Source organism: Rhipicephalus microplus, chromosome 8, assembly GCF_043290135.1.
Source record: "Rhipicephalus microplus isolate Deutch F79 chromosome 8, USDA_Rmic, whole genome shotgun sequence".
Taxonomy (NCBI): domain Eukaryota; kingdom Metazoa; phylum Arthropoda; class Arachnida; order Ixodida; family Ixodidae; genus Rhipicephalus; species Rhipicephalus microplus.
This window is the reverse complement of record NC_134707.1, coordinates 35,197,435-35,214,497: the sequence shown is the minus strand read 5'-3', so window position 1 is coordinate 35,214,497 and position 17,063 is coordinate 35,197,435. Positions and strand designations below refer to the sequence as shown.

The following is a 17,063-nucleotide window of genomic DNA, read 5'->3' as shown; positions in this document are numbered from 1 at the left end:
TCACAAATGTTAAACGTAGACTTACCAGAATGCAAGCGTCCGCGTGGTGGTAATAGGAAGGGTGCAGTGTCTTGAACCTCTCTTGGCCTGCAGTGTCCCAAAAATCTGAAATACACGTGACGTTTATTTCGTTTCCCTTGAACAATACACTTGAGATCTACGTTCAGCTAAGAAGGGTAAAAATAATCTACAGCTACAATATGCAGTAGTAAAACATTAGACGTGTACTATGAGACAAACATGGTGATGGCATTTACATCCCTCGATGAAGACGAAACAATTGCATCTATTCTAGAAAGAATGATGGAGAAGGTCACCGACCACTAAATAATAACGGACATTCTCATTGTTTACGATTAACAAGGCCTCTGAATCATACATATACACAAATACATTCACGATCATTGCTTGCGTACCAACTATAACAGGTTCGCCATCGACTTTCGTCTTGTGCCGTAACAGCGTGAGTGCGTAGGTTGACGCTTGGTGAGGCTTGCTGAAAACGAAAGCATTGGGATGGTGTTGTTAAGGACACAATGACCACTTGATAAAGTGTATTAGCCACGTTATGTGGCAAGCAGTTTTGAGTCAGAATATGGTAACAAAAAAAAGGATACTAGGCATCCAGGAGGAATCGCTCCACGAGCCTGCATCAAACAGAAAGGATACAAAGATAACATGTTAGTAAGAATTAAAATGGTAATATTTATATTTACTAGAATGGCAATAAATAATAAATATCAAGATGCTAGTAATTATTAAGATGGTAATAATTCTTAATAAACTTGTCTAGTGTGTGAATACAGTGCAAATTCTGCGGTGGCGCTAAGAGTATTGGAGGCATTGACGAAGTCATGCTATTCATACAAACTGAATGGTCTCTAAAGAAGATGAACGCACAATGTGGGATCCTTGTCCCCATGCCGAAACGTTGGCTTCTATATCATTTCTTTCTGGATGGCATATTATGGACAAAACAAATAGTTAAGCACATGGTGACGCATACGAGAGCACCCGAACAAATTTTGTTTATTGGAGGGGTACACCAATACAATGTCCCTGAAACGCGTATTAATTACCAATTTGTCAACAAAGCACACTTTTAGGGCATATTCAATGGCATGAAGCGAAAAGGAATCTTGTGGGCATTTCAGCGAAACCTAACCGAAAAAAAAACACTTTTTTCTGATACAGAGGTCCAGTCAACAGCATCTTTAAAGGCCACTTGGCGTTATGCGGTGATGTACAATCGCAAATGTATTTCCACCTACCAGACTTCTCGGGCAAGTTCAACACAGAAAGCAGTCGCTTTTGGTATTGGATGGGAATTTTCCTTGTTCGTCGTATAATTGTATGCTCCCCACGATGTAGTGTTATTGAAATTTGGCCCTGAGATTTTCGTTAATAGCTTTCTAATCAAAAGAGAACGAGATTTCTACAGACATGTATTTACTTACGCATATCTTACTCTTCCTAAATCAAACGCGAATCACATTGAATTCACACAATGACAACTGTTTGTCGAAATATACTGTATGGTATTCAACACTTTAAATAATATTCGTTTGCTAGGCTGAAGCCTTACTGTAGTCATTGTAGGATCGGGTGCGATAAAGGAATCATGAAAAAAAGTCAAGAAATGGCAATGCACGTACAATTCCAGGTGAAGAATTCTATTGTCCGATTATGAAAAGAAAAATAACTAACGGTTGAGCATCTGCATTATAAGTTCAGATGTTAACGTGCTTAATTGTAAAATTATGATTACGCAGGACCAATGAACTTAACAGTTTCCTTAACAAGTAAGGCGTGGAGAGTTTGTGAGCGCAGAAATATTGGGTTTTTAATATGACGTTACGTCGACAGAAAGCTAAACACAAGACAAGAGAAATTAGCGTCGGCCCAGAACTATCTGGCATATTTACCGGACATCAACAGGCTCCACAATGTATATCATTATTCTGAAAATGCTTCTGTAAGGTAAACAGATGGCAAGATGACAAGTAGGGCCAGTTTGTTTACGATCGTGATTGAAATTTTGGCTGAAGCGCACCGAAAAAGACGGACAAGGAGCAGACGGTAAACTCGATTAACAATTAGCCGGGTAGCCTCCCGGCTTACATATATACAGCTGCTTGCTAACGCGTGTACCCATGTTGATTGTCATTCAAACAGTATGGTTGAAGTATAGCAAGATTGAGAATTTTTATGTGCTGCGAAGCACTTGCGTTCTAGGTGTTGTATGTGTTTGCAAAAACCACACAGCGTATATGCGCCCAACTTCAGACCAGTAGTGTGTATGCTGGTGCACTCTAGGCACGTAGCCAGGAGTTTTTTTTTTTTTTTTTGCTGGGTGGGTTGCGGACCTACATGTCTAATTGTTCGAAATAAAGTTTTTCTATGGCAAAACCAAACCAAATCGCCCAGATTTATGCCTGACTGGACAAATTCCAAGAGGGGTTAAGCTTCCTTGAAACCCTTCTATGCCTTCCCGGCTGCGGCGGTTGCAATTCCGATGGAGGCGGAAATGTCGTAGGCCCGTGTGCTCAGATTTGGGTGCACGTTAAAGAACCCTAGGTGGTCAAAATTTCCGGAGTCCTCCACTACGGCGTCTCTCATAATCATATGGTGGTTTTGGGACGTTAAACCCCACCAATCAATCAATCAACCCTTTCATGCCTAAGTGCCTAGTGGACACTGCGGGCGTTGCGAGGTGAATTGACGTCGTTATTACGGGTAGGTTGGTTCGTTTATGAGACTACTCTGCGAATCCTGAGAAACGTGAATAGTGCATAGTGGGCTCCTTCCACGCTGGCGCCGGCAACCGAAGCCCACGCGTTATATCATGCTTGTGCCTTCGGGCAGCCCAAAGCTGATCTGCATCGCTGGGGCTTCTGAAGGAGGAGTGACACTTAGATTAATTGGCGTGTGACAAGGACATTCCTACTCACATCGGGAGGTCGTTGTGGGTGTTCTGAAAAAAACTCGTAGCGTGTATATATCACAAAGCTTAGACAAACCCTACAATTGGCCACTAGTTTACTAAAAACCAAGACAAGAACTGCGCGCTCGCGCCTATACTAGAAAGTCACCCTTCTCAGCAGCAGCATATGCACATAACACAATAGAGGTGGTGGATCCCTCGTGTTATCTGCGGAAGCGCCAAAGAGAAAAAGATGAGCCGCAGGTGAGGTTTTCTGTTCGCCGGAGCTGAAAGACAACAAAAGTGCCACCGCAAATGTGCAGTATGTGAGTGTTGAAGGGAAAGGACAATGGCAGGCCGCTCCTGAGGTGCAGCCTGCAGAAGCACAAATGAAAGAGCAGTGGTGATTAGCCAGTCCTCAAACGGAAAGCCGTGACAGAGAATTTACAGGCCAGCTACAAGGGGACGGACAACCTCTATGATTGGGCTCAGAATGCAGTGTGGTTATGAGTGGCTCGAGTCAAAGCGGCGCGCAGCGCAGAAACCGTCCATACCAGAGTTAATTCAACACAACCGTTTCATTCAGTAGCGGCGCTGGTGAGCTGCAAGAGTACTAAGTTAACCTACTCGAGAGCACCTGAATATTGCTGAATAATACCACAGCTTGCGCTCGGTCGGGTATGGGTCACAGCCGAGCTGGCGGGTGCCTAGGTGTCTCTGATTTGAGTAGGCTTTTATTCTCTCGTATATCTTTTTCAAACTTTGTGCTGTGCTCTACCATACATGACTATGATTGCTTTCTTTTATTTGTCTTTTCTCGTTTGTCCCTATCTCCTTCTTTCTCTGAGTATTTGTGTCTTCGTATTTCTTTCTCTTCCTTTCTTACTTTCCGTATGTCTTTCATTATTCTTTTTTATAATTTTACTCTTTTCATGCATTTCTCTCTTTGTGTGTCTTAGTGTAGAGATTCTCTTGCCCTTTTCCTTTTTTTCCTTTATCTTGATTTGTTTCACGCTGTTTTTTTTTCTCTATGCCGTATTTTTTTTCTTTCTATTTGTATTTGTTCTTCCCTTCCCTTCACCCCAACTTCCCTTTCCCATCTGTTTGGTACACTTTGGAAGGCTATCCTATGCTTGCAGAGCAGGAAAAAAGTTACACCAATTCTCAGTAAACGGAACAATGAATAGCATGCGACGCCGCGCATGCTTAGTTTCGTTCATCACGGACACCTTGTACGGCGTTAACGCATCCTTGAAAGCGGAGCCCACCATGAAATCCCTGAAATTGTGTTGCTGTTACTTCCTCCCGAGCTCTCGTTGAACGCGAATAGACAAGCAGCGGCTGTAAATAGTGTGAAATTTCTGCATGCTTGCAGGCATGGATTCGAGTGAGCACACTACTGGCAGTGTAGCGAAAGGTTTCCAAGCATCGCACCTGCAATCACTTCTCCCCTTAAGAGAGCGGGAAGGTTCTTTTTTACTCTATACATTTTAGTCATGAGAGCCCTTCGCGTTTTGGTTGCGAGAATGTGTGCATGTACGAATTCTTTCATTTTTTTTTGCGTTGTTACCTTCAGCCTCCTGGAGATTAAGTGTCATCGTTCTATCGCAGACGAGGTAACGTACTCCATGAGAGGGCACTGGATCACTCTTCATTTCTCTAAAAAGAGTAGTTTCACGCTGAGAAAAGGAGTGGCAAGCGGGACGAGCGAATACTCTAGCAAGAGGTATCTGAGCACTCCCTTTGTTCGAAGATCGTTATAGTGCCGAAATAGCCAAATCATTCCAATGTTCGTTTTCAGGTCGTGGGAACGTGGGTTGGAACTTCATCACGCCGATCTTTCTTCCTATGTCTTATGCCTCTTGGTTTTCGTTCTCTTGCCCGTCAGATTTATTGCACCACACGCCGCAAATATTCGCGTGCGTGTTCTGAGAGCGAAGCAGAGAAGGATTAAGATCAAGAAAATAATGATGAGACCACGTGGGCCTTCATGGTCATGATAATTTTATATCACTGGTGCACTGGAAACTTTGAAAATAACAAATATGCTGTAGAAAGAAGCCTTACAGGTAAGGCACGCTCATGCCAGGCTTATCTTGACTCCGCTTGCCCGACAGAGGCAACGCTTTAAATTATTTTTGAACGTGCCCCTCTTTTTTCACCTAAAACGAGGAACGTTGTTACTGCTCCCTAAATCATGCATAATATTGCCGTTTTGCCGCACCGAATTCTTTTCAGCAGCCTTCTTACCGAAAACAGCCGCCGATTGGAACCACCTTCCCTCTTCCGTTGTAACAATAACAGACCCTTTGTTATTCAAGACTGCAATTTCTCAGCAATGCTTGTAACTATACGCAGTTTCCATTATCTATCTTTGTCTTGTATGTGCTTGACTTCTTATACATTTTTAGTTGACTGATGTTGCCTTCCTGATTTGCGCATCTGACACTTGTTTCTTTATTTTGTCTTTTTTTTCTTGTGTGTTACAAATGTTGTACCTACCCCCTCTGTAATGCCCTACGGGTCCTGAGGGTATTCCAATAAATAAAAATAAATAAATAAATAAATATTAGGGCTGGAGTTGAGAATTCATCGATCCAGGTACCCCCGCCTATGCTGTCAGAAAACTTGTTTCTATAGCACCCTTACGAAATCAACAAGTGACCAGTCGATATTAAGCAGCAGATCGCTTAGATCGACGCCGACGGGAAGGGGAAGAACGAGTAAGATTGTTTTTTTGACTCGTGGTAATTATGTTACAAAAAGCAGGTCCAGTGGCCACCATCGCAACCGTTTGTCGTCACAACGCTATTTGAACATAATCGTGTACATGCGATTGTTATGCGCTGGCAACGAAGTCAAATCGCTTGGCGAATGTATTGCTTGATTCACCCGACGTGGTTCATCGATTAGTTACCGTCGATCAATAAATGTTGGCGCTCCATCGTGTTTGTTATTTTGCTTGTACATATGTTACTTTGTATTCTGTTATTTACGTTTAGGCAGGCGAAACAGTATGTTGAATGAAATTCTATGGCAAACTGAAGAGTCAAATAGTGCTGGCGAGATATGTGAACAGAAATCACTTGCCTGATGAGTGGGATCCACAATGTCCCTGCTCAATGAGCGTACCTTTTTAAGATCGATTAAAACTGTTATTCGCTATGGCACATCACTGTTTAAAACAACACCATCACATTGTCTTCTGTGGCAGCTGCAAGCTTTGGAAAAGGAGAAAATTTATGCATGGCACTGATCTTCATTTGAACTGCGTGAAAGGACCCGAGATAACCGTTGCGGAGTCCCCTGCTACACAATACCTCATAATTTATCTAGGTTTTGGCAAGTGCGGGGGAGAACATAATAAATCAAATAGTTCAGCTTAATAGGGACCAGAGCGTGCAGCGAATGGACGCTGTGATCCCCATCAAGCTGGACTGTTCCCAAAAACCAAGGTAGATATAGTGCAGCAAGGCTAACGTGCAGCGAATGGGTATTTTGAGCCATCAGAGTGTTATGTTTGCGCAATAATAGGGGTGGTCTAACAGTCTTTATGTAAGTGTAACATTAATTTCAGGAGCTCATAAAATGCTCCCATCTTTCTACTGGTCAGTATGAATGAGAATAAGAATGAAATATTGCAATTGCGACACTATATACGGACAAGAAAACCAATCCTACTGGAAATCTCAATTTAGCAGACCTATTAGTTTTCAAAGCGAACAAATGATGCAAAAAATAAAGCAAAACTAGGCCTATCTCGACTATGAAGAGAAATCACTTTGATCTACATTACGCAATTTGATGTGACAAGAAGATGAGCAATTTTAGGGCTAATTAGTTCATGCATGACCACTTTTACTAGTTCAATACTACAGGACCACTTTGTTTTCTAATACCAGAATATGTAATGTTGAAGCGATAATAGCTAAAAGCATTGTATTTCCGCCATTGTGACATTGACTTTGCTCGCGTGAATTGTGGATTAAATGAAGTCATTTCCGTGACTCACTCACTCTTCTATTATGACAAGATTACAGTTAGGGGGTCGGTAGACATGTATCTTGTCGCAAAACTTTGCAGACATTCGACCATTCATTTTTATTTCGTGATTTTTTTTCTAAAAATGGCGCGAGTATAAGGCCTGAAAATCGCCAAATTATTGTTGAGCGCCCAACTACAAAGCGATGCAATTACGACATACATAAATCGCGTTATCAAAATTTCAGGAGTGCTGCATACGTACGCTGTGGTCTAAAAAAGCAACGCTGTGCCAGAAAAGTAACGAGGATGGTCATTAGAGCTGATTTCTCTGTAACCATTCTGTGTACGAAATGCCTCGATAAGAGAGAAGGGGATGCACGATTCCATCGTTGTTTTTTTTTCGGTGGTGGGGGCTGTTTGTTAACGATAATTTAGTAAGCATAAAGTTTCGTCGTCACTACGCATATTTTTCGGTGTGTCACAGAAAACATCATAATTTTGGGTAGGCGATTCACACAGGGCCGCATTGTTGTGAAAAAAGGCATAGACGTGCACCGCTCGCAAGGTGTAATGCCACTGTTAGTGCATAACAAAGCACATATTTACATACAGCATTGGAACGCTTATCGGGGGGGGGGGGGAGGGATTTACGAGGTAGAACCAAGATATAACTGTGAAGTGCACTGTAGTAGCGGGCTCCGAAACATTTGGACCATACAGTCTTCTATAACCTGCCCCGCCATGGTGGTCTCATGGCTAAGGTACTCGGCTGCTGACCTGCAGGTCGCGGGATCGAAACCCAGCTGCAGCGGCTGCATTTCCGATAGAGGCGTAAATGCTGTAGGCTCGTGTGGTCAGATTTGGGTGACGTTAACGAACCCCAGGTGGTCGGAATATCCGGAGCCCTCAATAACGGTGTCTCTCATAATCATACGGTGCTTTCGGGACGTTAAACTCTACATATAAATCAGTCTTCTTTATAACTTGCGGTGACAACGCACAATAAACGAACCTATAAGATTTCCCCTACACTGAAATACGACTGCCACGGCCGAGATATTAACCGAGATTTCGGGTCAGAGGCCGAGCGTTGTAACCGGTACGCCATGGCGGTGGTCTTGCGGTAAGGAAGGGAACAGTCAGGAATGGGCTGTGTTTAATGTGCGCGCAAGTGCCCAGTTACTGTTGGGAAATTGCATTATACAAATGCACTGAGAGATGAACTCTTCTGCAAAATGCGAATGTTTCTTGTGCGTCTTGTGTGTGAATCTACAAGTGGAAATTGTTCTTAACGTGAAAACATTTCTTTCAAAAGGACATTTTTGTGCGTGAGTTCTTTAATGCTCTTTTGTTATTCGTCAGTTCGTAACGCAAAATAATACGCAAGACAAGTGATGTAGCCGAAGTTATCTATACGCAAGGCACGCACACGATAACATTTCTTGTCTATATTCAACTCTAGTAATTATTATTCAACACTAATGATCAATAAAAGCATGCCATCACGGTAGTTGCATATGCCTATAAATTGTCCTCGCACCCTGCTACAGGAGGTAGATATAGGAGGCGGAGAAAACTATTGCCTCGACAAGCTCTCATTGCTCCCTCACTGATGAGCTCGACGAATACCCACCCACTATTTTCCTCATCAGCAAAGGCGGCAACTTCCGGTCACGCACCTTGCGCCATAGAATTCAAGAGCTGCGTGTCGGACCTGAATGTAGCCGCATCTGCAGTCCGATGAAATGGCACGTCTTCTGGCTTGCGAGAACGTGTGACGTATGCGATCCCCACTGTCTTCTAACACGAAGTTGAGACGTGATATATGCCCGTGATTTCATCATACGTCCCAAGAACCCTAGCATGTGTGAAAGAGACGAAAAACACTACGCAGCTACGTGGGGCACACAGAAATCAAAGGAGAGTCTAATGCAGTAGAGTGGCCATGCGGTTTTGTCTAAGACGTTAAAGAGGCCAACGTCGCGCCATTATCTACCTCGTGGGGAAAGGTGCATGGCTCAATTTCCGGGGAGGCGAATATATAATGCTTAAGTACAGAATCACGCAAGGCTCGTCTGGTGCTTGTCTTATCGCCTTCCCTAAAAACGAGGCTATTTATGACGGCATTGGAATATTTTCCTTCCTTTTAAGTGCATTGAAAACACTCCATAAGCATGGTAAGAAAGAAGGCGACACAAAACAACTTAAGTGCTGTATTTTTTAGGAAGTAGAAAGGCCTTTTTTCACATGCTTTATTTAATATGTTTCTCGCAGACAAAATCTACGTCACTCGTGTTATTTCAAATTTATTCAAGCATTTTTGAGCATTCTTGAAATGACCACTTTTAACAGAGGCACGTTGACCTTATACCGACCAAAAGTTCGGTAGTCAATGAACGCATGTGACTTGTACAAGGAAGCTGAGGCTTTCTAAGTAATCGTTCTGAATTACATTCTATATACTATGTTATACTATGTGGAGATGAGTCGGGCTGTACCATTACAGCCGCTGAAGATAGAAAACTGCACAGTATGACTGCCCAAAATTAAGTGGAATGTTTACCTTTACTGGCTTGACAAGAAGTCGATAATTTTAAATCGCAGCTGGAACACATCTCAAACAGTGAACTTTCAGTGGCCTCTGGATGGAATAGCTAGATGATGTAGAGATGAATGCTCTGTGGCTAGTACTTAAAGACATGTTCGCAAAACGAGAATTCCCAAAATTACATCGGCTACTTCGTATTAAACGTACAAAAAAGGTCCACTAGCAATAGTTCAAAAATTAGCCAGCTCTCCGAGGCCCATACATTATTGTATTAGGGCTTTCGAGTCGTGCCTAGTCTGTCAGCAACTCAGTGAATATTTAACGAGCTCAATAAAAGAGTCCGTAATGTGTGATACACTTTTATGACATTTAAAGGGACCACGCAACTGTGTAAAGAAATCAAACAACGTTAAGAATGTCTAGGTTTATGAACTCCGTTTACACTGATTTCGCGTGTCAGTGCTGCTTTACGAAACAGTGCCGCGATGTTAGACATGCAGACATACACGTCTTTTTCTGTTATGTCATTTCAGTGTTTGTTTCCGGCTTGTGTTATCAGAGTACCTTGTGAGTATTTCTGGTTGCGTATCAATAACCATTTCAAGGAGTCATGCTTTTCTTCACAAGTATTTTGGTAAATTAGATGATAGCGTCTAGCGCTAGGTTGTTTCTTTGACTTATTGCTCAGCCATACCGGTACGTGCCCTTCTTCTTTAACAAAAAAATTGAAGGATGTATATTGTACACGAGCAAACAATATTTTCGGGATACCTATGTAGCAACAATAGCGCGATATATTGCATAAAGGAAGAATTAAACTTCACTTCTTTCAAAGTGCCAGCTATATGGTTTTAAGCTAGGGAAAGATAGGCAGTGGCCAAATGCCTTCGAAAATAGGCTGCACTCTAGACACGAGACTAATCTTTTTGTACAGCATGCTGCCACCGCCTTTAGAGCTTTTATAGCCGGTTCAACGTAGCAAACTACAAAAGGTTGTCGCACTTGAAGAGTAAGTGATGTCTTGTTTGGACGTGTTACCCGTACTCGCTCCACATATTGTGACAAGTACTCGCACCCTCATAAAAAATTACGCCAGTGTCAAATAAGTGTCGATTGAGGACTCACTTCGATTTCCCCACCGCGCTGTCACCCAGGCAGATCACTTTGAGTTTCACGTGTCCGTCCGCGTCTTGCTCCAAGCTCTCCTCCGTGCCTCCAGCGCCCACCGCTCCACCGGCCATTTTCCGAGATTGGCATGCGCGTCAAGTGCCACGAAGACGAGTGCCGCGCCAACGTAGCCCCCGTGCAGCGCGAGCGCGACGCAAACAATCAATGATGAACAGCGAATAACGCAGCACTGACGGCATAGAGACGCCACGGGTGAAAGAAAAAAATATGGACGCCACGTGACAGCGAGCAGTGGGGCGTGACAGGTTGTGTCGCGATCGACTGGCGCTATGGCAACGTCCTGAGCGAAGCGTCGCTGGTACTGGTGGCATGCCAGTTAGCGACATCTGGTGAATGTGAGAGAAGCCTGGAATAGAAAAGGCGTTATCATGTTATTAGCACGCAATTTTCTGTGTGTTTCGAACACGTGCGCCTCTGCGAAACTATCCCGTTGCATGAATAAATCTGGCGTTTTTGTTGCTAAACACCAGTGGAAAAAAATTTTCACCGTAGATGTTCCCCGTAAATGGCCATAAGATATACAAAATAATTGTGTAACAAAATACACATCCGCGACGGCAAGCTGCTTTCAAGAATTGTGGCAGTTGAGCCTTCGATGCAATAATACTGAAGTATGAAAGCAGTAATAGACAAAAGTATCAGCTTTACGAGATAAAATGCTTTGTTAGTGGCGTTGGTGCATTGTCGAATAGATTTGAGCGCGAACGCACAACACACAAAGAAAACTTTCAAAACAGGAAAGAAAAAAAAGGTCGAATTGTTCTTGGCTTATGGGGGAGCCACCCTCAGAGTGGGAGACCTCGTCTCCGAGAGATCAAGCTGAGCTCGCGCGGCACGCCACAAGGGTCAGTAATATCGCCCACCCTGTTCAGCCTTTCGATGGTCGGGTTGTCTAAGAAGCTTTCGTGCAGCGAGGGCATTAACCACACAATTTACGTGGACGATATTACCATTTGGTGCACAGGTGGCAGTGACGGAAAAGACGAGCGCTCCCTGCAGGAGGCCATAGACACCACGGAAGATTACCTCCGTCCCACAGGCCTGAGGTGTTCCCCCAGCAGATCCGAGCTCGTCCTCTACCAACCCACAGGGCGAGGGCCCAAGCCTGCAAACTGGCAGCCGATCTCAAATAGTGATATTAAGCTCTACACTGGAGATGGTGGTGCAATACCCAGAGTGGACTCCATTCGGGTCCTTGGCATAACCATCGAGTCCAATGGTTCCAACGGCAAGACTATACTCAAGCTCACTGCCAAGACGACAACGCGGTTTGGCTGGTTCGGCGGATGGCCAACCGCCACCGAGGCCTCAAAGAAGACAACTGAATCCACCTGGTCAATGCCTTTGTGCTGTCCCACTTTTCATATGTCGCGGCCATGCACAATTGGCAGCGTGCCGAGCACGACAATATCAACATCTTGCTCAGAAAGATTACCAAGCGGGCCCTCGGTATCCCGATCAGGACGCGCACCGAGCGCCTGCTCCAGCTCGGAGTACATAATACGTTGGAGGAGATTGCCGAAGCGCAGGAGCGGGCCCCGCTCGCGTGCCTTTCGAGCTCCCCGACCAGCAGACATACTCCGAGAGCTCGGTCACTCTCCAGCTTAAGTGGACGAGAAAATGAGACAGGTGCCCTTGAGATTCGCGACCTCATCACCGTGGCACCGATACCGATGAATGTCTATCCCGATCACGATCCTGGTAAGCGACTGGCTAGAGCTACCACTCTTCTCAAGACACCGTGAGAAGCGCGGTGTCAGCTTTGTCGACGCGGCAGCATACCGTGGGAGCCGTGCCTTCGCAGTCGTCGTCGTCGACTCCAAGCGCAGCAAATCACCAACTGTGCATCGGTTCACGCTGACAATCCGACGATTTCCGAGCAAGTGGCCATCGCCCTTGCCATCCTGGACGGTGAAAGGGAGGTCATCTATAGTCGCTCTAGGTCAGGTATACGCGCTTTCGAGCGTGGTGTCGTCTCCAAGAAACCCCTTGCGTGTTCCAGAGCGGCGGCCGCAATGGTATCAAGCATCACGTACTGACCAGGTTTTCTGCACATATTGGACAGGTCAGAGGCGATCCCCCAACCTCAACGAGTCTGCCCACGAGACCATGCACACGCTAACTGACCGCGCCAGTTCCGGGCAATGATTTGGGACCGACGGGGTTGCGAAAAACAGGGACGCACCTGCCACGTACAGCGAGATAACAAAACATTTTTACCTCGCGCGAAGACTATATCCACTGCCTCATCCAAAACCTAACAGGCCACAGGCCCTTACGCTCCGACTATTGCAGACCAACACGTACCCTAACCTGAGATCTCTTCACGTTATTTATCTTGACGTGTTCCCCAATGACGCTTGCCACGCATGTGGGGACGTAGTTACGCTGGCGCACATGCTCTGGGAGTGCAAGGCAATGTATACAATAACCCCGACGCTACATCAGTCAGGTGGGAGGTGGTCCTACTCAGCTTCCTCCTGGCCGAACAACTTTTGGCTGTCCAGAAGGCCCGCGGAGCTTGGTCTAATGGTCCCGATATGGTAGTCGCTTGTTGAGCCCTGACACGAACCTTGCAGGACCACAATAAAGTTTCGCAATCAACTAACAATCCCCTAAAAACTAGCCAGTGCTGCAAACCCATACATTATTTCGATAATATTTTCAAATCAGTGCACATACTTGTGCATAGTCTGTACTATCTCGCATGAATATTTTACGAGCTGAATAAAACAGAGTGCAAACGTTGAGCACTGTTGCGTTTCGTGGGCCACCCTTTTGCCATGACTGACAGAACGTCAGAAAGGTAGCCGCCTCGTTTTGTGGAGATAAGGAGCAGCGGCAAGACGCCCTGCTGTTTCCATGTTATCACTCTATGGAGCACCGCTGTCCTTCGGGTCCGTGCAGAGATGCGACACGTGGCGTCTTCGTGCCCCGGTAAAAAACACAATGCCGAGCTTCCGCCGGTCACGGAAGTCAGAGACCACCACGCTGTGCGTCTCTGACTGATGAGCTGCCGACGCTTAAATCAATACCAGATGTCCAGGTATGGTCCCTCGGAGGCACCTAGACCACGATCACCGTTCGACAAAGCTTGGGTAGTCGGCGCGAGTGGCAAGATGATAAACACGTTTCACCCCGCTCGCTGGAAGCAAGATTCGCCAGAGGAGGCAGCATTGTTACGGCCATACACGTGTTTTATTTGTGTATGTGTGTTTGTTCGGGGCGGTTCCAGCATAATGACACTCGTGTCTGCTGCGGGACATGTTATTGGCAGTGTCGTATGGACTTGTTCTCCGATCTAGGGATCTGGGGAGATGAGACTGTATTTAATCGGCCCTCGCGGGCTGCTTAGTGTGGTTCACGCAGCTTGTTCAATAGACAGCCTTTTTCCATGTGAAGCTTTCCATGTAAAACATCGGGCCAGAGAGCCCGTGCCATATAAATAATGTAAATGAACCCTCTCTATGAAGTCCAACTTCCTCCTGCCTGGACATCTTGATCCCGCACCTCCTGTGCCGCAAACCCCGGTCGCAACAACTGGATGGCAGTGGTGAGATGAGAGTGGTGAGCGTGTGGTGAGCGTGTGGGAAGTCGCCGGCCACGCAGGGCACGGGTATTCCCTGTCTGAAGACTGGCTAATAGCGTCCTATAGTTCCAGACTCAGCGACGGAAAGTGTCATGGACCGGAGGTTAGCCAAAAGCCCTAGCCCTGGAATTTGGCGGGATGAAAGCAGCGTACCACGACCACACGTAATCGGCTGAGTGCCTGGCTTCGTGCTTGAAATGTATCGAGCCTTTTAGCCTAGACCTGTTAAAAGACAGATATAAAGGACAACTGCCTAGCCCCTGCGGTTGTTAGTAGACCACAGAGCAGCACTAGATGTTTATCTCAGCAAGTAGGTTAGGAACAAAAGCTCAGATAATTCAGTAGCAACTTGTGAGTCTTGCGCAATTTGTTAAGGTACGTTGCGGGAAAGTTTTGGGGAAGTCGAAGAGAGCAAAAGAGTGCAAAAGAAATAGGAAAGGTGTAGAGAGGGACTTGTCTGCTTATGTTTCGGTCGCCGCTGTGGTATTCACCAGGCTTCAATTTCTCCAGACTAAGAATCGATGCGCTGGTGGGTTTGTGTTTTTTCACAGCGGAGCCGCAGCGAACTAGTCACCACAGATCTGATGAGATTGACGAGAGATAACCTCCTAAACCTATGCTGGAATCTCGACCTAGAATTCGAGGATGATATCCCTGCATCTAAACTCCGTGTGGTAATTTTTGAAAGTAAAAGTAACGCGGCCGACATTTAGCCCTTCGGGAATATGTATTTATTAGAACATCAATTAATAGAGAATCAGTGAATAAGCAAATATCACAGGAAGGCGACGCAAGAAATTTCTGACGAGGAGGAAAGGTTCAAACGCGAGTGTGAAAAACTAGAACGCAGGTTAGATGCGAAGCAGATGAGTTGTCAATCAGTACAGGTAGCACACGAGAAGTGCGAGGAACCGTTGAGTGTAGTGCAAATTGGAGCCGCAGGAAAAGCTAACAACTACAAGAGTAGCAGTAGGTTCACGAATGAACCAAGGTTGACAGCTGCGAAAGAAGCTGCAATAAGAGGAGAAGCCGACGAAGGCCATAGTAAATGTGGTGAAGTGCTGTGTCAGGGGAATTCTAGTAAGACAGCTAAGATAGTTGTAGACAACCTGGCACAGACACAAAGTGATGGTGTCCCGATGTGGCATCTTGCCCGCGTAGTCCAAGGAAATTTTGACCTGCTGGGCAAGAACGCCAGCGTCGGGCGAGCAGAGTATAAAAAAAGTAGTGCAGGGTAGAGTCGTTATAGACAGTTCCCAGGTAGATGAGCCTGGTCCACGTGAGAGTATCGCAACGCTGGGTCCTGCATGTGGTGTTTAAGAGGATGTTGACCCGCTTCTCAGGGAGACCGGGGAAAATTCGGGAGATTAAGTTATAATAGAGATGGGTGAGGCAATGCAGTTGTAGGCAGCTCCCTGGAATGTGAGCTAGCTTCTTCAGATTGAAACAGCTGCAGTGTTACGAGATGCGTTAAGCTGTCGGGCAGTCTGGAGAGTGAGGGACAGGATGATTTGTGCGCAAATCATTTAGACGGCGTGGGCAAGACAGCTAACGAAACTAGCGAGAGTGCTGTTGAGCGAGAGGCGAGAGCGGCACTCTAGAAAGGCTCCTTAAGAAGAAGCGTCGACGGAAGCGGCGTCGTAAAGCCAAGAGTGCGACAACGAGCACAGCCGGCTTGAAAAAAGTTTTTGAACGTTCGAGGGCAGTTAACAAAATTAGGCGTATGCGTCGGAACCGGAGTTGCTTCACCTGTGTCCGTGCTGCCGGACGAAAAGGAAAAGCGCGCTGGGCGATCATGCAAACAGAAGGAAGGGGCTTAGTAAGCATAATGAGGTTTTTGTCATTTGCTTCGAAGCTGATTTGCATGCGTCCGAGCTGCCGGACGAAGAGAAAAAGAGAGGTGTATTGGCCAAAATGTACACAGAAGGAAGGAGGCGGCCAACCTTCTGTAGTACTATCCACGGCACGTTTGATGGGACAAGGGAGTGCAAAATCGCTGGCTCGCAAAAAGTAGCCGAGCGAGGGGAACAATGCAGGTCGCCAGCGAGGAGCTTAGCGGGGCTCAGAGGAGAAGCGAATAAATTTTGCAATCGTTCTCTCTGCGTTCGTCAAGAAAGGCCCACAGGGCTCTACCGCCACGCATTCGTCTCAAAAGTGAGTAAAAACCGTGAGCATTTGAAAAAGGTAACTAGCCGACTTGTTTGTTTTGGTGTGAAGTTTTGTTTGTTTTCTAGGTTTGGATTTGTAACAGTGCAAGAATCTCGGCCACCAGATAGCGTTTACGTAACAAGTGGCAGGTTTTGTTTATTTCTTAAGCTTTGGTTATAAAGCTAAGCGCTGTGCGCTTGCAAAATGACACGCCTAGGAGCGTTCGTCGAGTAGGAGCGACGTAAGAGACAGATTTTGAGTGAGCGCGAAGACGCAAGAATATTCCTTGAGAGTATTTTCGGGATTCATGCGCAAGTTTTTTGTCGTTATTTTTTGTTTTTGTTCGCGTGTGTGCTGTGGACGTAAAGAAATTGAGTTAGTTGGTTCGGTAGGTATTGTGTAGCTTTTATGAAGACGGTAACCACCAGGCAGAATTAGCAGTTAATCCACGCAGGAGCACTATAGCGTGTGATTGCGGACATTTAATGAAGATGTCCTAATGCAGGTACAGCACGACAGTTATTCTCTCATCTTTTCAAGGGGAATTGACGACAAAGGGAATCTGAAGCCAAAGACATTTGTTTATCAGTATGAGGCCTGGTCAACTTACAGCGGATTACTGAATCTAGTACACAAGTATGCCATGGAGAGCGCGATGTTTGGGAGTTTCTTTTCTTAAAAGC

General features: G+C 45.6%; 1 protein-coding gene across 2 annotated transcripts in view; it reads right to left on the bottom strand.

Moving 5' to 3' along the window:
- The window catches only part of LOC119187091 (rab-like protein 2A), a 290,773-nt gene that overhangs the window by 5,620 nt on the left and 268,090 nt on the right, over positions 1-17,063 (bottom strand). The window contains exons 1-4 of one of the 2 annotated variants that reach the window (XM_075871526.1): positions 10,581-10,822; positions 618-647; positions 417-496; positions 26-105 (exon numbers count right to left, since the gene is read on the bottom strand). In XM_075871526.1, the coding sequence (XP_075727641.1) occupies positions 26-105; positions 417-496; positions 618-647; positions 10,581-10,696 (306 nt within the window). In that variant the 5' untranslated portion in view covers positions 10,697-10,822. Of the gene's footprint in view, positions 1-25; positions 106-416; positions 497-617; positions 648-10,580; positions 10,823-17,063 lie in introns of those variants that run through there. The other variant, XM_075871527.1, reaches the window with a different exon arrangement.